Below are 23,151 nucleotides of genomic sequence, written 5' to 3' on the forward strand. Positions count from 1 at the left end.
TGATCCCTCTGATTCCCTGTCCAGTGCTCCCTGCAGGTGACCTGTCTTCCTAAGTCCAGTTTCTGTCAATCACCAACTCCCTCTCTGGTCTCGAAGACTCCCCATCATCTTCTAGAACTGCCTCCCCACCCCAAACTCCTTTGCCTGGCGTTCCCTGAAACCTCTTCTCTGGCCAACTGGTTTCCTCCTTTTGCCCTGGGCAGACTCTAAGCCATAGGGTCTGCATTCCTTGTCTCAGCAGCTTTTCAGCCCGGAACCCCCTCCAGACAGTTCTCTGGAGGAACTGTCCCCCAGAGAGCCTTCCCCGACTGTTCCAGCAGGCACAGGCCACCCCTCTGCCATGCACGATGTGCTGTTTCCTCCACTCATCGGATACTCAGCATGCTGCCGGTTGATCTCCCTGCCCCCAGACTGTAAGCTTCTCTAGGGCCCAGAGCACAGAATAGACTTGAAGACATCTCCCCCATGTACCTGTCTGTCAGGGCCCATCAGCCCTCCAGGAACAAGGACTGTCCCTCGAAGTTTAAAGTCATTTGCAATTGGCCATTTATGTGCAGGCCTCAAGTCCCCTAAGACATCTAGGCCAGTCACCCAGTGCCAGGATTTGGTGTCTAGGATGTTGTGATCATGGATTTTCCCCTGATAAGTGTCCTGGCTGACCTCTAGATTTCTGCAAAGCCTTTCTCATTGCCAGGCCCTAGACAGACAAGGCCAGGACTGGTCAGGTTGGTTCTCAACCTGGGCACACATGGAGTTTCTTCACCTGCTCCTCCCAGCTGACCCTCCACACTCAGATAACACAGATAGGCTCATCCTGTTGCTGGCTGGGCTTGCCCCTGGGCAGGTTCAGCCTCAGACCCTCTCTGAGGACCCCTGACTGGGCTTTGACTTGGGCAGGTCCAGCCTCAGACCCTCTCTAAGGACCCCTACTACCCACCCATGCCAAAGGGCATGTGGGGTAGGGACATGAGAAACTGAAGAGCCCAGCCTGAAGACTGAGGCAGGACCCATCCTCACCCTTTATGGATCTGACAGTTGGTGTTGATGTTGGGAGAACTTCCTCTAGGTGTCAGCACCCCAGCACAGATCTCAGCAAGGACAGCAAGGCTTGGAAACCTGCCCAGAAAGACCGAGGCGCGAAGGCTGATTACTAGCCATGTGGTGTTGAGGAAGTCACCTCTCTTCTCCAAGCTCTCATTTCCCCCTCTATGAAATGCGAGTGCTCCTCACCCAATTGTGCAGGGCTGCTGGAAGGCTCGAGGCACTCTTATTGGAGGCTCTGGGGTGACTTAATAAGAGGATTGAAGCCCCACTGGCTCTATTTACCTTCCTTCCGGAGCCCTAGCAGCTGTTGCTACAGGCAGTAATTGATCCCCATGTGCCTTGTCCTGGGCTGGGTAGGGAAAAAGCAGACCCCACTAACGGAGGCAGGGCATGACCAAGAAGACTGGATGGGAGAATGAACTAGAGAAACAAGACTCCAGGATGAGCCTGGTAAGCTTGGGCTAGAGGATGGGAAGAGATGGCGTCCCCCTAGTGCAGATACTGTGCGCATGTGCGTGAGCAGAGGTGTGCGCGCCTTGGGATGTCAGCAGCAATGAGACTCACGGTGTACCAAATCCGGGTCTTTCTATTCCAGAAAGTGGACCCTGCTCTTCGGCCAAACCAATTCTTCATTATTTTGAAATATCTAGGATGTTACATATTTGCCTTGCTTGTCTCTGTTTTCATGCCTTTGCCTGTGACACAGCCTAGATTTGTCCTCTCAGTAGACTTGTCATTCCCATAATCACTACCTCCAGGAAGCCTTCCTTATCCCATCCCATTCTGGTAATTCACATGCTCAATAGAGCCGTGGCCCCAGGTAGCATGATTTCTATTTGCACTTGTCAATCAAACCTTTCCAGAAGTCATCACCGCTGCCACCTCCTCTCTTTTCCCATGGACTGGACTATAAAAATAAAATGACAATCTCAACAGCTGTCATCAACGAAGATTCCACAGTTCACCTACTATGTTTCTCCTGTGGCAGCTCTGAGGGGGTGTCATCATCCACTTTGCAATAGGAGGATGCAGCTCTCGGGGCAAGACAGCACTGTGAGAAGGGGATGGAATTGGGATCAGAGGGCTTGGCAGGCAGTGAAGCCCAGCCAGGTCTCTGCTCCCCGCCTGCTCTCGCTCCCTCCCTCCATCCAGTTCAGCAGCCCTAGATGATTGCTTGCAAAACTCCATTGCTATCACATAACTCTCCTGCCCAAAAGCTTTAGATGGCTTCCCTTTACCTAAATGTATCAATTTAAAGCAGCTTCTAGAAATCATTGCTCCCATTCTTGACTTTCCTCCAAAATAGGCCCCCCATTCTGGCCTCTTGGGCTCTTCCAAGCCTGCCTTAGTTCGGATTATTTTCCCAGTCGGGAAACTCTGCTCTTTGAGCTCTTCCAGGCTCAGCTCCTCCTCCCCTCTGAAGGCCAGGCAGGTGCTACCCCTTCTGATCTCTCTGGACCATGCCATCTCATCCCTCTTCCTGTCCCTCCCCCATGATCACCCTTCCCTGCACACCCCACCATTCCCATGTTGTCATCAGGCAACACGGTTGTTCCTGATCCCCACAACCTGAACCCAATTAGGTTGTTCTCAGTGCAGCATGCTGGGGCCAGGGGGGCGCTGGATACATCACATTCAGGGCTCACTCAGAGCTCACTCAGTACATTAGGGCTCAATCTGTGCTATGTGGAGGACACCACCTGGCCCTGGGAGGATTGCCTGGGAACTTTCTCTCCTCTCTCCCATCTCCCAAGGAAGTGGGGGTCTCCCTCCTCCACACTCACATAGTGGCCAGGCCAGACAGTACTGACATGGTAGTGGCGATGGGATGAGACACGAGAAGGCCGTGGTGCCTTCTCTCTGTCATTCCTATTCCTGGGCACACAGGCATGAGGCAGCTTTTAAATATCATCCAGAAGCCGGTTTGCTATGATTAATATCCCATTTCCCCTGAAACAATCCTTTGCTAAATTAACCGGGGCCAGAGGGAATTTGTCGAGGAGCTGCGAGTCTCAACTTAACTTTCCAAATGGATTTAAAAAAAACTTCAAAAACAAAATGCAGATCAATCAACACCCCCTCCCACAGCTGAAAATCTAAAGTCCATTTAAATTCAGCAGGTTTGCAGTTAATTATATTTTCGCACCTATGGCAGGAGTTACAGGCGTATTTATAATGTGCGCCTGCTCCGCTGGCGCCTCTGCAGGGCCCTCCCTGGGGACTCTTCCCCACCAGCCATTTCCTTCCGCAACCACAAAGACCAATTCTTCATGCAGCTGCTGTTTGGGTCCAGTTGTGTAAATAGAAGAGGCTTCCTGGCTTTTTAAAACTTATTTTTACAAAGGGGCTTGAGAAAGAAAGGAGACAAAGATTCTCTTAAATTTTAAGTCAGAAGGGCCTGCCTGTTGGCATGCGCCTGTAATCTCAGCTACTCGGAAGGCTGAGGCAGGAGAATTGCTTGAACCCGGGAGGTGGAGCTTGCAGTGAGCCGAGATCGCGCCACTGCACTCCAGCCTGGGTGACAGAGCGAGACTCCGTCTCAAAAAAAAAATTAAGTCAGAAGGAACAGGGATCAGCCGGGCACGGTGGCTCACGCCTGTAATCCCAGCACTTCGGGAGGCCAAAGCGGGGGGATCACGAGGTCAGGAGATCAAGACCATCCTGGCTAACACAGTGAAACCCCGTCTCTACTAAAAATACAAAAAATTAGCCAGGCGTGGTGGCGGGCACCTGTAGTCCCAGCTACCTGGTAGGCTGAGGCAGGAAAATGGCATGAGCCCGGGAGGCAGAGCTTGTAGTGAGCCAAGATTGCACTACTGTACTCCAGACTGGGCAACAGAGCGAGGCTCTGTCTCAAAAAAAAAAAAAAAGGAACAGGGATCATTGAGAACAAAACCCCAAGGCAGAGGAATGCTGCACCGTGATTTAGGGAACCTAATGGCTAGAAATGCTAAAGCAAAAATGGCAGGGAATGTGGTCAGATAGGTGACAGCACTTCCTGACCATCAAGGAAGCCATACCCTGGGTGAGCAACTGGGCCTGGCCAGGAAGTGTCTAATCCTTCAGCCCTTCCTAATCTTTCAAACCGCCTGCACAGGGCTGGTCTGAGCACCGTGGACTGTCTGGCCATGCTGTCTTATGTCTCACACGAACCTCTTGTGTTGTAATGTCATTTCTTAAACATCAGCCCCCAGTAAACCTGGAATTCAAGTATACAAAAGATCTGTCAGGACATGCGCTTGGGGCTGGTTAGTGTTCAAGGGAAAACATGCCCACCTATAGCTTGAGAAATTCAGGTAGGGGATAGGACAGGACAGGCAGGCAAAGCAGGCACCCAAGGCCTGGAGAGGAGACTGAAAGAGGTAGTGGAGTTGTTTTACTTCTTAAAAATGCTTTAAAATGCAAACTGGGTGAGAGGCAGACTCATAGGGTGGGGGTAGGGTAGACACAAGGGCTCCTGCCCACCCCCCAGGCCTAGGAGGTGCAGTGTCCTGGCCAACTGGGCAGGTAGCTATCCTCCAGTCCAAACTCCCCTTGGCTTCCTGTGATGCCTCTCCAGGACCCTTGGCCAAGGACATGGCTGTGAAAGGGCTATGGTGATGAGCTGCGGGTGTCCAGGTCTGGAGCAGGGTCTGGAACAAGGATATGCAGCCCCCAAAACACATATACAGGGGCCACAAGTGGAATCCACACATGACCCACCTTTCAGAGGCCTCTGTGGGACAGGAATTGTGGAGGCAGGTGGGCAGGTGAGGGTGGGGGTTCTCCAGCTCTGAGGGGCAGACTCCTCCTTCAGTCACTGGACGCCTTCTCTCCCAGACTGCACCCTCCATGCTGGGGTGGGTTTAGCTCTGTTCATCCCGGGGTCTCCCAGGCAGAGTCCAAACCAGCACCAAATCAGTGAGTAAGGGCATGCTGGACCTGGGAGGAGGCTCTTAGTTTCTTATGGACTCAGTGCAATTTCAGATTAATTTTCAACGTGCTGTGATCCCAGTCCTCTGGATGTTTCTCTGCAGCCCCTCCTGCCTGGGCCAAGGGCTTCCTCGGCAGAGCTCTGAGAAGTGTCTGTGCGCCCAGAAGCTTTTGTCCAGTGAGTCACTCGCTGACTCCTAAGATTGGAAAATTGACACTTCTGTATATTGAATTTTTGTAAAGTGGGGCCAGCTTGCACGTCCAGTTCATCTGCACACTCACTAAACTGCCTTCCTAGTGCGGGACAGAATAGCTAGAAGAGTCTGGAAGGGAGAAACCCAGTACCGAAAGTCAGCAGCTGTGGCTAGGGGTCTCCCCAGCCACGCCCCAGGGCCTGTCCCACCGCTGCTGCTCGCCGCTGCCCCCGCCTGGGCCCACACTCCACAGCTGGCGCCATTCAGGCCCTGAAGCCCTTGCAGACAACACGTTGTCTGTGTCTGTTTAGAAATAAAATAATGCTCGGAGGAGTAATGAGGAATTTAAATAGGATTTTAAAAGCCGCAGGAACCGATAGGGCTACAGATGGTGGAGGGGCTGGGAGGATGCAATCGGCCACGGGTTTATGGTGGGGAACGTGGCCTCAGGGAGAGCCTGGGAGCCCAGTTACTCACATTGTGTCCAACCTCATTAGCTGGCACAGCGGGACTCCGCTGCCACACCAGTGCTGGCGCCATGAGGGGACGTCCTGAAGACCCCGTAAAGTGTGCTGGGAGCAGCTAAAGGCTGCAGGAACGTGGGACACTTGGCCAGCAGCTGTCTCAGGGATGCCTCCCAGGCTGTCAGACCTGACCCCATCCCTCTCATGCCTTCCTCGCCCTGCCCAGGTCCCACCAGAGACAGGCTGAGAGACATGGACACAGAGACACAAGATGTGGGAGTGCAGGGAGGGAAGAAACACAAGCTCCCAGCCACGCGGTGGCTCATGCCTATAATCCCAGCACTTTGGGAATCCAAGGCAGGTGGATCATTTGAGGTCAAGAGTTCGAGACCAGCCTGGCCAACATGGTGAAACCCTGTCTCTACCAAAAATACAAATAAATAAATTAAAAAAAATAAAAATTAGCTGGGCATGGTGGTGGGCGCCTGTAATCTCAGCTACTCTGGGGGCTGAGGCAGGAGGATTGCTTGAACATGGGAAGCAGAGGTTGCAGTGAGACGAGATCGCGCCACTGCACTCCAGTCTGGCTGACAGAGTGAGACTGTCTCAAAAAAAAAGAAAGAAAAGGAAAGAAAGAAACACGGGCATGGGCTCCCAGATCTAGATACGGAGACTAAGGGAGGAAGATGAGCAATTCTGCAGGACTTGGAGAGGGTAAGGGAACATAAAAGAGGTCCATTCACCCTCTGAAACTTCCCAGGGGGTCTGCAGATAGCTTAGGGCCACCACCCTGCCAGGACCCCCTGCCTGGCTGGTGCCCCAGGCTGCTCCCCTTTCCCTCCTCCAGCCTTCCCTGCAGTTTGTGGGGGGAACAACAGGACATCCTCATGGTCAGCTCAGCCCTGCCTGCCTTCACCTGCCCCCCTTCGCTTGTCCTGGGTTCAGTTCTCAGCTGCCTGCTTGGCTGATTTCCCCTGGGCCTGATAGAAGCCCCTGAAGGAAAATAGGCTCCCATTGGCCAGGGAGAGACTCAGGAGCCCCTCAGCGGTGGGACCTCCAGCCCGGGCCTCACTTGCCACAGCTAGAGGTGTGTTGTCGGCTGGTGGTTTCATGTGGCAGCTTCTCTAGGCAATCGGGCCTGATTCTGCTATGCAGGTGGCCACCCGTGTGTGTCTGTGTGTCATGTGCTTTTCAGTTCCGGGTTCCTGGAGAGGGGTGGCAGACCCTAGAAGGTGGTTTTCTTTCTTGCCGTGTTCCCTCTGGATGGACTCCCCAGTGCTAGACCTGCCCCCTCCTAAGCCTGTGCCTTGGGAGATAAGAGTTGGGCCTGTTATCCCCAAGGCCCTGCTGAACCGAGCTTCCACTTGGTTCTCATGTGGCTGTTGGGTAGAAAGAGACAAAAGGAGCCCACAGGACAGACAGAGACAGAGGCAGACACAGGTGCAGACACACGGACGAGATGAAGACAGACAGGTGGCAGCCCCTAGGGCGTCCTCGAGTCCCCTCTTTTCCAGGACTCTCCTCCCAACTCTTCACGGTTTCTAACTTCTCCCCAGCCAGCCACCTTGCTGGCTTTTCTGTCATTTTGTGTTGATGAGATAAAACCTGGTGGCCCCACTCTGTGCCCCACCCCAGCCAGCATCATCAAAGACCGTCCCCACCTCCTAGCATAACCATCACACTGGGGTTTAGCCAAAGTGGACCTCATCTGCACTGTGTCTGGAGGAGCCCAGGGTGCTGTCACACAGTTTTCCCATGGAGCACCCCCCAGTGTGCTATGCACTCATGGTCACCGATAGAGGCACTGCAGACACGCCCAGTTCCACACACACTCCTAGGGAGGCGGGAAAGAAACGTCCTCCCCAGGGACACAGGGGAGATAGCACGCATCTGCAGTCTGCTATACCTGAGCCAAGTCTCAGCCACTTCGTCCCCTCCTGCAGGGCCCCTGTCTGGCTGCTGACCCTCTTGGGCCCACTGAGCGGGCTGGGCACGCACCTCCGTTCAGCCCAGGAGCTTCCCAAACAAACTGGCTTCCTGAGGCCACGGTAGTCAGAGCTTCCTTGTCTCTGACTCCTGAAACGAGGCCCCACAGCCTGGCTGCAGGAGATACCTTGGTGGAGGGATTGTTCTGTCACCTGGACTGAGACCTGGGAGGAGAGGAAGTGGTCAGGACTGCAGAGCAGCTCCCTACGGACACCTGTGGAGACTCCATTTAGAAGCTGAGCATGAGCCAGCTTTGGGGTCTTGGGGTTGGGTGTGTCTGCCTCCTAGGAGGCACAGGACACCGCAGCGCATGCCCTAGGGAGGTATCATCACCTCTGAGGGGGCCAGCTGCCATGTTCAGGGCAGGCAGGGAGGGGCCTGCTCTCCACCTGGCTCTGTCCCCAGCCAGCATCACTGGTTAAGAAATTGGTTTGCTTATTTTGGGGGTAAATCTGAGTTTAAATACAACTTGTTCCAGTGTGCTCTCGGGGGATAACTGGATCCCCCAGGCAGAGAGATGGCTCCTGGGGAGGCTCTTCTTTGGCCTTTCTTCTCTACTTAACTGGAACCCCTGCTGCTGGTGGTGGTAGCAGGGGCCCTCTCTTCTCTTCCTGCCCAGGGACATTCCTGCTCTCTCTGTCTGTGATCTCTTACCCAGGATCAATGCTCCTGCTTCCAATGGTGACAAGCCCAACCCCTTGGCCTTGTGTTCAAGGCCCCATTTTAACTTTGTGTCCTCACTGTATCCCAGCTCTATACCTCTTGATCTAATTCCTAATTCCCACTTCCTCCAGGAAGCCCTTCCTGCTTACTCCAGGCCACAGTGAGTTCTCTCTTCTCTGATCCACTCCTACCCTGGTCTTTCATGTCTCATGGGTAGATCTGGGAGCTCCTTGTCCAGCCTAGCCCTGCCTCCCTCACTTGGAGCCCCGCTCCTCTCACTTCAGCCACCTTGAGAATGGGCCTAAAGGTGAGACAAATGTCTGTGGTGCCTACCCACTGCCCCTAGGCCACCCAGAGTCCGAGAAGCCCTCCTGGAAGTGAGAGGAATATAGGTAACCTGGGTTCTCGTGGCTGACAGGTTGGAGTTAGAATTTTGGCTCTGCCACTTTCTGTCTGTGTGCCCTGGAACAAGTTATCTAGCCTCTCTGTACCTTGGTTTGTACCTTTAAGTGGAGCCAAGAACATCCATACCTTGAGGTTGCTGTATAAATTAAACATATTTCTGGCCTGGTGCAGTGGCTCATGCCTGTAATCCCAGCACTTTGGGAGGCCAAGGCGGGTGGATCACCTGAGGTCAGGAGTTCGAGACCAGCCTGGCCAACATGGTAAAACCCCATCTCTACTAATAATACAAAAATTGGCTAGGCGTGGTGGCACACACCTGTAATCCCAGCTACTCCGGAGGCTGAGGCAGGAGAATCACTTGAACCGTGGAGGCGGAGGTTGCAGTGAGCCAAGATCGTGCCATTGCACTTCAGCCTGGGCGACAAAAGCACTTTGTCTCAAAAACAAAACAAAACAAAACCGTATATCCATAAAATCCCTAACACTCAGTCAGTGTTCCGTAAATAGCAGCTTTATGGATAATGACTCCTGAGACTCCCAGGTGAGGAGATGGAGGCCCAGAGAAGGTGGTGTGCCTGAGCTGGAGCTCATTCCGGATAAGAACCTTCCACCAGAACAAGAACTGCATCCTGTACGCTTCCTGGACTCTTCCTGGTGCTTGCTCCAGCCAAACGCCCGCCAGCTCCACTTCCTTCTGTACCTGTATCTCCACTCCAAACCCTCCAGAGGCAAGGCTGGCACTATCCTCACACCAAAGGAAAAAGAGCTCCCTGAACTGCTCCTGATAGGACAGTGGCCTGTCAGCCTCAGCCAGCAATCCATGCGTGTCAGAGACAGGAGCCTTGAAAGTTACAAAGCCACTCCTGTGCACACAGACCTGCCAACACTCTGCCCATGCCCATCCCTAGACACCCCCACACCTCGTACATGTGAGTGGATGTGACCAGGAATGTGTCTAGAGGCCTGAGATGGGGGATGAGAAGGTGGAACCACGATATGGCCATGCAGTGGGCTGCAGCCCGCTCTGTGCTGGGTGAGGTGGAGAGAAGCCTTCCTCTTACCCCCTGGCCAAAGGCCCTCACATGTTGCCCAAATCCTAAGCAAATAGGACATCTTTCTGTGCTGCTTACGAGCATTCAAGAGTACCTGCAGGGCAGCTGGGGACGGGTGTCCTGTGTCCTCTGGGTTTTGGGGACTCGTAACCAGGCTCACTGCTGAGCCAGGCCTGGGGCTGACCCTCCCCCTCCTTCTGCGGCCACTGCCGGCTTCTGCTCCCCCGACACCACTGTGCCCCAGTCTTCCCTCACTCACTGTCTTCAAGGCCTCTCTCCCCCTCCTCCTGCTGCCGCTTCTCCCCTCACCTCTCTACTTTTCTCACCTCCTTCCCTTCTCTCCTCTCGTCCTGCCCGCTGCCATCACACCACCTTCTCCACCCCTCTCCCATTCCTTCTCTCTATTCCCCTATCCTGTTGCCTATTTCTTTAATCTTTTAAAATGTTCACTTCTCCCCCCTTCTCCTTCTCCCCAGAGGTATTTAATGGCTATTAAATTATTTTAAACTAACTTTCTTTAAAAAAAAACACACACAGCTTGGTGATAGTGCTGACTCAGGGCCATCTCGCTGTTTAATATTGAATATGCAATTAATAGATAGATGTTTAGGTTTGGCTCTCCCCCCACCTCCCCCCACCCCCCACTTTCTGCTGCAAGAAGAATAAAAGAGCTGATTAATCTGGTTCGGGGCGAGTGTTAGCCGCAGGAGATATATGGGGGAAAGCCGATGAGGTTAGCATCTTGGAGTCAGAGAGCTATTGCCTCTGAGGCAAGTTCAGGGAGAGAAAGGTTTGAGTTAGAGCCCAGCACGGCCTTGCTGGGCAGAGGGGATTCCAGACACCCTCTCCAGTGCTGGAGAAAATGGCCTGGACTCTGACCTGCCTGCCCTGCACCAGATGGCGCGTCCTTGTGGCCCTCAGAGGCCTGGGTTGGTGGCCCTTGTTCACGCCATTCTCCCTTCTCCAGCTGTAGGATCTCCCACCTTCAAGACCAGAAGTGCCACCTCCCCTGAGGCCTCTGGCTGCCCCCGCCTGGGGGATCTCCTCTCCGGAACTGCTGCTGGCACCTACTATCCCAGCTTTCCTGCCCATCCGTGAGAGCTTCCTTGTGCCACTGCCTCCTGGCCGGGCCGTGTGAACAGGGGGCTGCAGGTGGGTCACTGTGTGCCTGGGTGACGGTCTCCAGGAGACACGCCTCCCACTGCTGTGGGCCTCATGTGCCCTAGATGAGGCTGAGCGAGGATGGCACTCGTCTCACTGCCAAGGAAGGGACAGGAGCAGGCAGCACAAACCAGGTGGGCTTCGCTCACGTGGGCCCCTCACGCCTGAAGCATCTTTACCCCTCAACCAACTGGACCTTGACTACCAGGGTCCTTAGGACCGGAGCACTCCGTGGGTGTGAGGAGGTGTGTCTGTGCCCTGGGCCGTGGGATCCCTTCAGGCAGCACCAAGACACCAGCCCAAGCCCTAGTGGGTAGGATCTGAGGTCAAGGTTAGGAGGGGCCTGAGTCCTAGAGGCCTTGTGCCTGGGTCAGTGCCCTGCTGGGGCTGGAGGGCAGAGGCCTGACTGAGGGGATGAAGGAGTGTTCTGAGCAGGCCCAGGCCCCAAGGATGAGCAGATCACCAGCGGCCACACCACAGCACCTTCCAGGAAAACTGGCTCTCCAAATTTGCAAGTAGCTTTCGCCTACTTGACTTTTTGCCCTTGATTTCCCGGTAAACTTTTTGAGGAAACGAGGGGGAGACAAATTCCTCAGTTCCTGGCTGATCTAATGAGCAGGGAGAAACCTGGAGCGCTGGGCCTGGGCCAGGGGAGGGTGGTGAACACAGACACTCAGGTCAGAGCCCAGGGTGTGGCAGGGTTGGCAGAAGCCAAGAGCTCCTAGCTGGGAGGTGGAGGGCAGCTGTGACCAGCTGTCCCATCTTACTACCTGGACCCTCATACTGGACACCCCAGCCCTGGCGGGGGGAAGGGTAGGCTGGGGCCACTTTGGAGGCTGTACCTAATGTCACCTTCTCAGGGCAACAAAAGGCCCCAACTCCTTACGTTCCCTTGGAGGCCTCATGGGTGTTCTCAATTTTTCTAAACCCTTTCTGGGCCTCTCCTGTCTCTGGTGGAAGAGCGGCCAAGGTGTCTCCCATTGTGGGAGGAAGCTGGAAGTGGGGAGCCACCGCCTGTCTGTCCTCTGGGAGTGTCCCACTTCTGTATGGCTGTTTGGCTCACTGCCTGGCGGTTCCTCTGTGGGAATTCAGGCTGGGGCCCCCTGCTGGTGGAGAGGACAGAGTCTCTACTTGGGGGTCCTTCACCTGCTCGGAGCCTCTGTTTGGCCCCCTTCCCCGGGGAAGTGCCTGAGAGCTCAGTTCAGAGCAACGTCTGGGCAGGGCCCAGTGGGGATGAGGCTCAGTGTGAGTGCCGGCGGGGCTGGTGATCAGGAAGGACAATGCCTCCCTCCCCAAGGAGGCGGGCCTGGAAGGGGGCACCTGGCAGGAGCCTGCACATTCTTCTACGCTATTGTGCTGATGAGTCTGTTTCTCTCCCACAGGTGAGGTGTGATGGACTCTGTATCATGGGGGCAGTTTGTTGTGGGAGGAGCTAGTGCCTGGGTAAGAGAGGCCTGATCTTGGATGCTGGATGTATTTTCTTTGCCATGTCCTTGCCTTTTGTTTTCTTTTAATGTCAGAGTATGTTTGAATCTCATCTAGGAGAGCCTAGGGCCAGGGTTGTGCCTAGGGTTGGCCCTGGTTACTCTGTGACTGGGATGAGGAGGGAGGAACAGTACAGACACACAGGCACTATGCCAAGAGGATGCTGTCACTTGGTGATGGAGCTGCCCCTGGCTGGCCATCTGCCTGGCCCTTCCAGGGGTGAGCCTCAAGGTGTGGCATTCCCTTACCCAGCCTCTCCACGGCCAGTCTCCGGTGGGCTTCACGTTCTGGGACAAGTGTCTGTGGAGTGAGGCTGTGTCCTTCTCCTCTGTCCCTTTCCAGACACCTGTCTGATTGCCTGCCTCTATCTCCAGGATCTCTGCCTCAGCGCTGGCCTTGAGTGCCCACACTCCCATGGGCCACTCAGATTTGCCTCCTTTGGCCTGAATCCTCCTACGGCACAGTTACGACCACTTCCTGTCTCCTTTCTGACTGCACAAGCCCCATCACGGTGGGGTTTCCCTTGGCAACACTGAGGTGGGCACACCCTTTTTGGTATTTTAACGGAGGGGAGAAGAATGCCCCGAGACATGGCACTTGTTTACTCAGAGAGGCAGAAACCCCACCGTTTGGAAGACCCCAATCGCCCTCCTTCCCTCATCTCTCCACACCAGTCACCCAGAGCTCCAAAGCTCTGTCCCCAACCCTCAGCCATGAGATCCCCAGAAGGGCAAGAGGAGGAGGCAGGGAGTCGCTGCATCACATTGCTGCATCGGGAAAAGGAGGGAGGAGTGAGAAGGGGAGGGGAGGGGCAGAGACAAGTGGGCCCTCACGTGAAGGGGGCTGGCGCAGGCAGCTACTACCTCCTCGGCTCTCGCTGTCCGCAGGCTTCACCTGGATTGGCCGGTTCATCTGCAACAGAGCACAGGGGGACAGAGTTATAGCAGGCCTGTGGGTGAGGGGCAGACACCCAGCACTCAGGCGCACAGGTGGATGCAGGTACACAGACTGCATCCACAGACACACGCTCCCACACGCTGCCGCAAGCACACACACCTTCACCAAAGCAGTGCCCATCTCCCCTCAACGGCACAGCCCCATGGCCCCATTCTTTCAGGAGTGTGTCTCTGGACAGGAGACCAGTGCCTCCTCCTCCTACTCCAAGCAGGTCCTGCTAGCCTTTAATAGCAGAATCTCAGGTTGACAGAAATGCTGCCCGTCCCTGTGTCGCACAGGCCTTTGTGTCCCCAAAGTACACCCTTGGCTCAGCCCTAGTTCACTCAAGACATCTGCCTTTATGGAAATGAGCTGTCGCTGGCTGCAGATGGACCCCACCCAGGCCAGGGCATCCAGCTTCATCCCAGCACCTACCAGCTGGTAGATGTGGCCTGTGGGTCAGGCGTGGCCAACGCTCTGGGCCATCCAGCTCCAAGGTTAAAGCAGAGTTCAGGGCTGTGGCTCCCAGTTGCAACTCGGGCCGTTCTCTCAGGGAGTGCACAGAGTGGGCACAGCTACTTGTCTCCTATGGTGTCTGGGTGCCAGGGGGACAGGAGAGCAACGCCTGACTCCCCTAGCCTGCCAGCCTGTCTTCCCTCTTGGGGATCTGTGTCAATGGCCCATTCAGGCCACTAGGGGTCTCTGGACTCCAAGCATCCCGGGCTTGGCTGCCTGGCTTCAAGGCTCACCGAGAGGCACCAGGGTGGGCTCTACAGCCCAGAGGTTTCAGCATGTTTTAAGCAATAAACATGAGGAGAATCATGCAAGCGGATTTGGACCTGATGTCTTCACCAGTGTTTCTGCCCTTACGCACCTCCCTGAGCCTTTCTTGCATCTGCATTTCTCTCACAAACTCAGACTCAGAGAGGCAGTGGGGCAGGTACAAACATTGCCATTTAAGAGATGGAGAGGCTGAGGCCAAGAGGCATTCAGGTGCTTCCCAAGGCTACCATGTGGCAGGACACGGCTGGGAAACGGGGCCTGCGGGGAGATTTCTGCATATCTGTCCTGTGCTTTGAGACCTTCCGTTGCCAATTCCCTCCCGTACAGCGACTGGACCAGCCAGTCACAAGCTTCCTCCTGCCTTCTGGTCTAGGACTTGAAGTGAGTTTTGGCTGCATCAAGACAACTGGGTGGGGGAGTATGGGTGCCTGTGACTCAGCAAGGTGAGCACGAGGCCAGGGGAAGGGCAGAGCCGCGGCCGGGAAGGACAGAGATGGGAGGCAGGACGCAGCCGACAAGGAAGGAGGCACAGGTAGCCAGAGGCAGCAGGGGAGGAGGCCGGGGCCAGCCCACCGAGAGGGACCAGGGTGTCATTGTTCACCACCAGGTCCCCACTTGACATCCCTTATGGAGTTGAGGGGAAGCAAGGTGCTTTGTTCCCAAGTCCTGGCAGCAGAGAACACTGCCGTGTTACAACAAACGCCAATCACAGGAAGAAGGAGGAGGAATGTAATGAAGTTCCTGGCTTCCCTGTGAACCAGCTCCTTTCCAGTCCTTGAGAGAAGGATCCAGAAGGCCACCCAGGCATCTGGCTATGGGAGAGGTGATTCAGGAGGGAGCCAGGTTGCTCCTGGTTCCCTGTCCAGTACTGCTTGGGACTCAGCATCTCACCCTTTCCTAGGCTTCCCTGTCCTCCTGGAATGCCCCGCCCTCCTAGCCTTCCCTTCTCTGAAACCTGCGGCGTTCTTCTCCCCCAAACAGATCTTAAGGACTGATCTGGACCCAGTTCCAGCCCTGATGTTCTCTTGGACAGATTTCTACAGCTTTTCTGCTTATGTAATTTTACAATTCTCTGAGGTAGGGATTATTATATCCATCTTTTCAATGAGAAGAACAAAGCTCTGAGGAGCAGCGGAGCTGGGATTCAGCCAGGATGAGTAGGCACATGAGTGCTACCAATACAATGGCCTTTGGCTTTGTCATATTTTATCTCATTTGACCTCAGCTGCTCCAGGAGGAGGGGACCAAGGAAGAAGTAAATGGGAAAAATACCCATCCCATAAAGGAGACCAAGGCCAGGTTCTTTGGGCCAGCAAATCAAGTATCTTTTCTGCCTGACTCCCCTGGCCAAAATCTGGCCCCAACACCTCTTGCACCAGTCCTACCGCACATCCTGGCACCTTCCTCCCCCAGGTCCATTCCCGGGGCCTGCAAGTTCCCTGCTGTCCCTCCCAACCTCCTCCTCTTGACAGTCTATTCATGCTTTGAGCCTAGTCCACTTGGCTTCTGTTATGGACTGAAGTGTGTCCCCCCAAAATTCATATGGTGAAGCCCTAACCCCCAATGTTACTGTATTTGGAAATAGTGCCTTTAAGGAGGTACTTAAGGTTGAATGGAGTTATAAGAGTAGGGCCCTCATCCCATATGATTGATGTCCTCACAAGAAGAGGAAGAGACACCAGGGATGTGCACACAGAGAAGGCCATAGGAGGACACAGCAAGAAGGCTGCCGTCTTCAAGCCAGGAAGAGAGCCCTCATCATAAACCAATCCTGCCCACACCTTCATCTTGGACTTCCAACCTCCAGAGCTGTTGGAAATATATTTCCATTGTTTAAGCCATCTGGTCTGTGGTACTTTGCTATGACAGCTCTAACCAACAAATAAGCCCCCTAGTTCATGAAGCCTGATTGGTACCCCATTGGGAAGGGTACTACAAGGAGCTCCACATTTTCCATTAAAAAGGTACACTCAAGGCTGGAATTTGACTTGCAAGTGGGGGTGGAGCTTAGGCAGCCCAGGCCTCCCCAAGGATCCACAACACCGCTGAGAACAGGAACAGTTGCCATACGCATCACATTGCTAGATCATCGCAACTTCTCCTATGATGTATGCAAATAAAGGAAATGGAGTTTCAGATAGGTTAAGAAGTTAGCCTGAGGTCACAAACGTTGTAAATGGTGATATCAAGATGAACCCAGGACTCCTGACATCTGTCTACTCATTTAGGAGATGTTGGAAGCAGGTGGAATGGGCTTGGGATGGTCCAGGAAAGTTCCAAGCAGAGGCCAGGGGGGTGGGAGAAAAAGAGGGGGGCAGGGAGCCAGATGGGGAGTTCAAGCTTCCCTTGCAAGGATGGGAGGAAGGCCTGGCTGAGAAGGGGCAGGCAGAGGAGTGTGAACCAGAATCTGTTGGGCTTTACTGCTCTGTCCCAACTGGGAAGTGATGCCATTCCTGGGGCCAGAGCATGCTAGGCAGACCCCACATCCCTAGGGGCCTCATCCTGTGTGGGAGGAAGGCTGGGATCACTGGAGGAGACTCCTTTCCTGGCACCTCGTTTCTGTGTTTTATGGCCAGTCTTCTCTGGTTGGGCCCGAGAGCAGCTGGGGTGAGTCCTGCGGATTGGCATGGCCAGGGTAGAGCTATTTCTGATATGATGGGTCCCATTTTCCATGGTAAATTAAACTGGGCAAATGAAATCTCCCTGTGTGTTCAGGCTTCCGCCCTAGAGGCCACCCCAGTTGCAGGCAGCCAGCACACTGTCCTTGGTACCTGGGCGCCTGTTACGCTTTGGCCTAGCATCCCTGCCCCAGGAGCCCTCCCAACAGGACAGTCCCTGCATGGTGCAGGCAGACCTCCTCTATGGTGTGCTGTTGGGCTCACCCCTCACACACAGGCCCCTCTGCTTCTCTCCAGTTTTACTGTGGGCTTTCTGACAGCAGGAACATGGGGGCTTATCCAGCCTCCCAGCTGCCTTCAGCCATGGGCTAGGCACCTATGGGGTGCTCTAAACAGATTGGTAAAGGAGAATTGAATTGGTTCCCATGCAGCCATGGCTCCTGGGGTCATTTTTCATGTCCCATTATAATCTGATGGTGGTCAGCATCCAGACAGCCTTTGAGGGGCTTGTCAGAGAGGTGCCGGGCTAGATGGTGAGATAATATACGACCCTGTGCTTTCTTAATTCTCAGCAGAAATAAAGTGTCAGGCTTGGTTGGGAAGATTTCTCAGCTGGAGCAGGCTGTGTACAGGTGGCCCCGGCCTGAAGGGAAACCTCCCTCCCTCCCCTAGTCCTCGGCCAGCCTCACCCAGCCCTGATTCTGCCCTGAAGAGGGAGGACGGAGCACATCTGTCCTGGGAGAGGAGCCTGGGCCAGGCAACAGAGATGGGGAGAGAACGAGGCAGAGCACGATGACAGAGCAAGGGGAGAGGTGAAGAGAATGCCAGAGAGGGCAAGGGTGAAGGAGAGCAGAGGGGTCAGGGCAAGAGCCAGGAGAGGAGGGAAGAGCCAAGAGCGAGACCAGGAGGAAGACCGAAGGCCAGGTGCCATCTCCTTGCCCTTCTTGCAACTTTGCCCCCTGGGACCCTGGCCATTGCCTCAGGACCCCTTTGGTGCTTTTCCTGCCCCCGTCTCCGCTCCTCTGTCAGCCATTCCTCTCCACTAGCGCGTTGTCCTCCCCGCAGGGCCCTGGGGCTTGTGGCTGCTGGGAATCCGGGCTGGGGCACAGGAGCCTTCCCTGCCGATTCTCTTTCAGAGATGTCCTCAGTGTCCCCATGGATGCCCCATGGCCTTCAGTTGGTGTCCTCCTCCAGGTGCCCGAAGGGGGTTTGGTGAGCCAGACTTGCCTTCCCTGGGTCAGGAACAGCTACCTGCAGCTTCTCTGGAGGTTCCTGGGGTCGGTCCTCTGGGGACATCACAAACCCTTGTGGACTGTGTTTCTACTTCCAGCCGAGCGCCCCTCTGGGGAAACGAGTGGGCCTGGCCCAGACCTAGAGCTGTTTCTGCTCCCGCCTGTGGCGGGCGTGGGCTGGTGGATGCCCCTTTCCTCTTCCACTCAGGCTCTGCCTCCCTTCCCCCTCCCCATCCCTCTGCCACTTTTTGCATCAACACATATCCATGCATTAAACAAGACATTCCATTAATTTCTTCATCATCATAACTTAAGCTGGGACATACCCTTTAAATATTCATTCAGCTATGAAAACCGGGCATTAAAATTTTAATAATGTCAAGCTCATTTGAACCAGCCTCCTTGGGGACGATTACGATACAATTAGAATAAATACGATGATTGAGCTGGTCGAAAGGCTTCACCTGTCCAGTGTGGCTCCCTGTGGAAGGGGAGGCCTGTGGCTCGTGGGCACGCAGACAGACAGACAGGCCAAGCTGCTCTTTCCTGACTCCCTCCCAACCTCGCCGCTTCCCCTGCCTCCTCTTGCATCTGGTTCTGGTTCTGGTTCTGGTTCTGTGCTGCCAAGTCTACTCCCACCAGCCTCTGCAGGTCTCTGCTGCCTCCTTCCCTGAGGACCAGGGTGCAGGGGGCCCCGCCCTGTCTGAGAAGGTGGCCCTGATTCACCCCACCAGTTCCTACTACTCCTTTCCTGGTCCTGGTATGACCTGGGCTAGCTCACTGGGCTGGTGAGTGACATTTTCCTGCCTATACACATCTCCTCTCCCCTACCTTACTAGGGAGGGAGAGAGAGAAAGGAAGACGGAGATGGAGAGAGACTTACTTCACAAACAAGAGCGGAGATCCAGGCCCCTACTCATGGATCCCCAGAGGCAACCTCAGGACTGTGCTTCTTCCCTGGAGTACATGTGTGCACCTGATTAGTGGTATGTGACATCACAGACATCCTAAAAGAATTCACTGTGGAGGGAGCGGGGGGATTCGGATTGAACGAGATCATGGAAGAAATGTGAAGAGCAGGTTCTCAACAAAGGTCAGCCTGCACTGGAAGGTGGGGACCGATGCCCTGCAGGGAGCTGGGGAGAGGGAGGATAGATGCTGACAGCTGAGGTGACTGGCCCATGGGATGGCCAGAATGCTCTCCAGAGTGACTATTCAAACATCAGAGCTGAGGGTCCTTCTGGTTCCTTTTGGGACATGTTGGAGCCTGAAGATACCTGGCTCCCTGCTCAGCAGAAGAGCTCACCTCGCCAAGCTTCAGAGGAATACCACTGGAGACACAGATTCGTATCTTCCCAAAACAGACATAATTTGCAGCCTTCACCAGGAAGGCAGCTCTTACCTCCCCATTCCTGTGTGATCTCTGAGGAGGGGTAGTCCTTGACCACCTACTTGTGGATGCGCTTGTGTGGACTTGGCCCTGCTCGTCATCTACCCTGGTGTTTTAGGACAACACCAGTTCGTATCCACCCAGAGAACTCAGGTTTTATGCTCTGCCCTCCAACCCCACCCCAGCACACAGGATGGTCATGGAAACAGTGAATCAGCAGACCAGCACGCTAGAGCTCACTGGGAGGGTCTGTGTCCTAATCCCACCAGCATCACTGCTCTGAGAAAACAGACATAATTTGTAGGACCCGTTGTTCCAAGTGCCAAAATAAAAAGTGTCATTACAGTACTAAAATATAAAGCCTTTCCTTTCCTTCTTGGTCTTGCTCACTCTCTCAACTTGTCCTGGGATTTTTTTTATTTGCTATTTGATGTCACTTTAAGTAAAGAAAACTATAAATTTTAAATTATTAGCACAGACTTTACAGTTCATCTTTATTTTGTGCAATGCCAGTTTTAAATGCAAATATCAGAGCATTTACCTCCTATGCAGAGTCACCAAAATTTCAGAGTTTGTATCTTGTGGCTTATGCCTGGAGGGTGCCTTCAGCTGGAAACGCAAGCCAAACTCAGGAATGCTGCAAGAGAGGTCCCCCAGGCAGGAGAAGTTCCCAAGGGATTTCTGCCTCAGACATGAGGACCCTCACAGGCCCCTGGAGTCCCACCTGCAACCTGCGATGCAGCTTGGGCCTGAGGATTGCTGGGCTCCCTTCTCATTGGCCGTGGACTGATGTGTCAAGTCCCAGCTGAGGGTGGGCTCTGAGAAGTAGAGCCAGACATCACCTCTTCCCATGGGCCCTCGGCCCTAACCCACAGTGGACAGGAAACTTTCAAGGGTATTGTAAACTCTGTGCCTGGGACATACTAGGTATCTGGGCAATAGGTTCATCTTTGCTGAGTCATAGCCTCTTTTGACTGGCCAGATGTGGCATAGCACGGCCAGCCTGGGCTACCATAGGTGAATGTGACCAACGCTGACCCCCTTAACCTGTGCCTAGGACACTGCTGACTGGTACAAAGGAAACCAATGGTTGCAGGTGGGACACTGGACATGGGTGGACCGGGCAGGTGGAGAGAGGCTCAACTGTGCATGAGCAGAGACTCCAAGCCCCATGGACTTCACTCACAAAGCACACGTTCAAAGATTAAGTGTTAAGAATTTAAAGATGGAGATTGCAGAGCATGAAACCCAAGCGTGGGAATCTTCTGAGTGTGGGCCCTGTGTGACAGCACGGATTGCCTGCCCATGACGCTGACCTGGGGGTGCCTTTCTGGGTCCTCATCTTCATCTGCGCACACCAGACATCAGGCGTTTTGTGGATCATCAGGTGTTTTAAGCATTGCTCAGGTCTGTGCACTAGTGCTATCTCCAGAAAGATCATCAGTCCATCTTTTAAAGATAAGCTTTGTACAATTTTGAGGGGATAGACCAACAATTTTCAGCCATAGGGATAAAAGCCTGGTGATGCAACCAACTCGATAAGGACAGAGAACTCACCAGTGAGCTTGTGGGGATCAAAGGTGGGTTTGCTCTCCAGAGACCCTGCCCTCCACCAGAAATTTGTCTTCCCGGCGCTTAGCAAATTGTAATTAACAAATTAATTAATGATGAAATTATTTGTTTAAAGTCCCAGGAGGGCAGGGTCTGAAGCACAGGCCCTGTTGAATTCCGGGGGCTGTGCTTAGAAGGCTTGGAGTCGCTGTGGGAGGAAAGAATGAACTCTTGCCTGAGGGCTTCCGCAGTCCCCTAGTGAGACCAGATCCCAGGGGAACCGCAGAAGCGGCACACATTATTCCTAGCTTGTTGTAAATATATTAATGCTTTAATTACCTCCTTAATAAATCGCATATGGTGTGTTCCATAGAGAGGGGTTAGAGACTCAAGAAATCTCATCTGTTGTCAGCATAAAATTCTGACTCCAGGACAGCCTTAGCAGTGATTTCAGAGACACCTGACAGATTTATGGATTTATTTGTCTGTTTGTCTCCACCCTGAGGAGTTCCTGAGGCCCATGCAGGGCCCAGCATGGCCCCGATGCACCGTAGATGGTCAGGAAGTACTGACCAAATGATGACTGAATCCTCCATCACACCCTGTCATGGCCCTCATTCCCTCCTGCCTTATCCGGGCCCTTGCAGCAAGAGTGCCCAGAGGCCAGAAGTGGGTCACCACCGGACAGCCTTGTTTCCAGCCCAAAGAGAAAGGCCCTTTAATCCTCCCTCCTCCAGCAAAGTGGCGTGTTTCACCTTTGGATTAGGAAGGGTTTATTGAAGCGGTGGCGATCATCGTTTAGAGAGACAGCCAGTGAGCACCGACCAGACAGAAGAACCGGAGGTTATTGTTAAAATATGCAAATCCAGAGTCTATTAAAATGCAAACCCTCCAGATAAGATTTTTTAATAAATCTGGTCTCTGCTCCCACTCCCCACTCTGAGGAGGCCATCTGATGCTTGTCGGGTCAGGACACATACCAGCATGTAGGCCCTGTCTGCTCTTCACCCCTCTCATTCAGACTTCCATCGCTGCGCTGCCTGGGTGGGGCTGGCTGTCCCTTCTTTCCCCGACATGCTGTCCCTCAAACAAAGCACTTGAGGTCGTGTCAGGGTAATCTGCAGACAGGTCTCACCATCTCCCCATACTGGCTGCATTCTATTTTTCACCTTTCCTCTCATAGCTGTGTCTGCAAAGTGAAGTCACAAGCCTTTGCCTCCTCCTCCAGCAAGCCTTCTGTGATTGGGTCCACCCAGTTACACTTATCGTCTTTCCAGTCATCGCCTCTGGACTCACTTTCTGTCAAAAGTAGCCCTCAAGGGGATGATGGGAAGGTCGCTGAGAAGCCGCACAGGCTCCCGAGTATGATAATGACATGGCGGGGATTCAGACTGGACTTGGGCATGCTGGCTTTGAGTCAGGGTGGAAGGAGTCAGGTGTGTGGGTTGGTGCTGTGTGCCTGGCTGGGGGTGTGCACTCGGGTCTTGGAGGCTTGAGCGAATTGTAGTGGGAGAGGGTTTTCAAGTCCTTCCCATGCTGCAGACCTTCTGCTGACCTCATGACGGGGCTCAAGTCCTTCAGTCCTTCCTGAAACCTGATGAGTCAGGTGAGCAAACTCATGGGGTGGGCAGGGTGTGGATGGGGGGGGGGTGGGAATAACCACCAAAGACCTGGAGGAGAGTGGAGGGAAGGGCCAGCAGGGTGTGAAAGCTCGTGCGGCAAGTTGCCGAGGGTGGGAGGACAGGCAGGCAGGTGGAGGTGGGGAGGATCTGGTGTGGCCGCAGAGGATCTGGTGTGGCCGTGGAGGGTCTGAGCTTATAGAGTGGGCAGTGGGAGCTCCTGTTAGTTTGCAAACAGCATTGCACTAGGACCACGTTTGGAAAGAGCAAGGAGGCAGCTGCGTGTGCAGGAGGTCAGAGGTGACTGGACAGAGGTGCCCGAGACACCAGGCAAATGTTTGTTCAGTTCAAGAATGACCAGCAGCACCTTGGCACCAGGTGCCTTCCCCACCTGTGGGAAGACAGGAGCCTAAAGCTTATGCATAAGAGGTGTTTGATGAATTGGCCCAAATTTCCCCAGGTTGCCTTTCATTCTTGGTTGTGGAATGACCCCTCACTCCAGTCCAAGCCAGGCCTTGCCCACCTTCCACTTGCAAAGGGTCTGGAGGGTGTGGGTTGGGACGCAGTGGCCTCGGTCCAGGCGGCACCCTTTGCAGCCCACGTAGCCTCATTGGTACAGCCCCCCCACAAATAGGCCCAGGCAGTTGCTATGCAAC

General features: G+C 54.2%; 1 protein-coding gene across 50 annotated transcripts in view; it reads right to left on the reverse strand.

Moving 5' to 3' along the window:
• The window catches only part of CELF4 (CUGBP Elav-like family member 4), a 320,089-nt gene that overhangs the window by 65,517 nt on the left and 231,421 nt on the right, over positions 1-23,151 (reverse strand). For 26 of the 50 annotated variants that reach the window (XR_003116666.1, XR_003116665.1, XR_003116664.1 and 23 more), the window contains exon 3: positions 13,230-13,278. Coding sequence is in view for 44 of the 50 variants with exons in the window: in XM_025365313.1 (XP_025221098.1) it covers positions 13,230-13,278 (49 nt within the window). In the remaining 6 variants the exon portion in view is untranslated. Of the gene's footprint in view, positions 1-13,199; positions 13,279-23,151 lie in introns of all 50 variants that reach the window. The other 24 variants (XR_003116663.1, XR_003116662.1, XR_003116661.1 and 21 more) reach the window with 1 other exon arrangement.

This window comes from Theropithecus gelada, chromosome 18 (assembly GCF_003255815.1).
Source record: "Theropithecus gelada isolate Dixy chromosome 18, Tgel_1.0, whole genome shotgun sequence".
Lineage (NCBI taxonomy): Eukaryota > Metazoa > Chordata > Mammalia > Primates > Cercopithecidae > Theropithecus > Theropithecus gelada.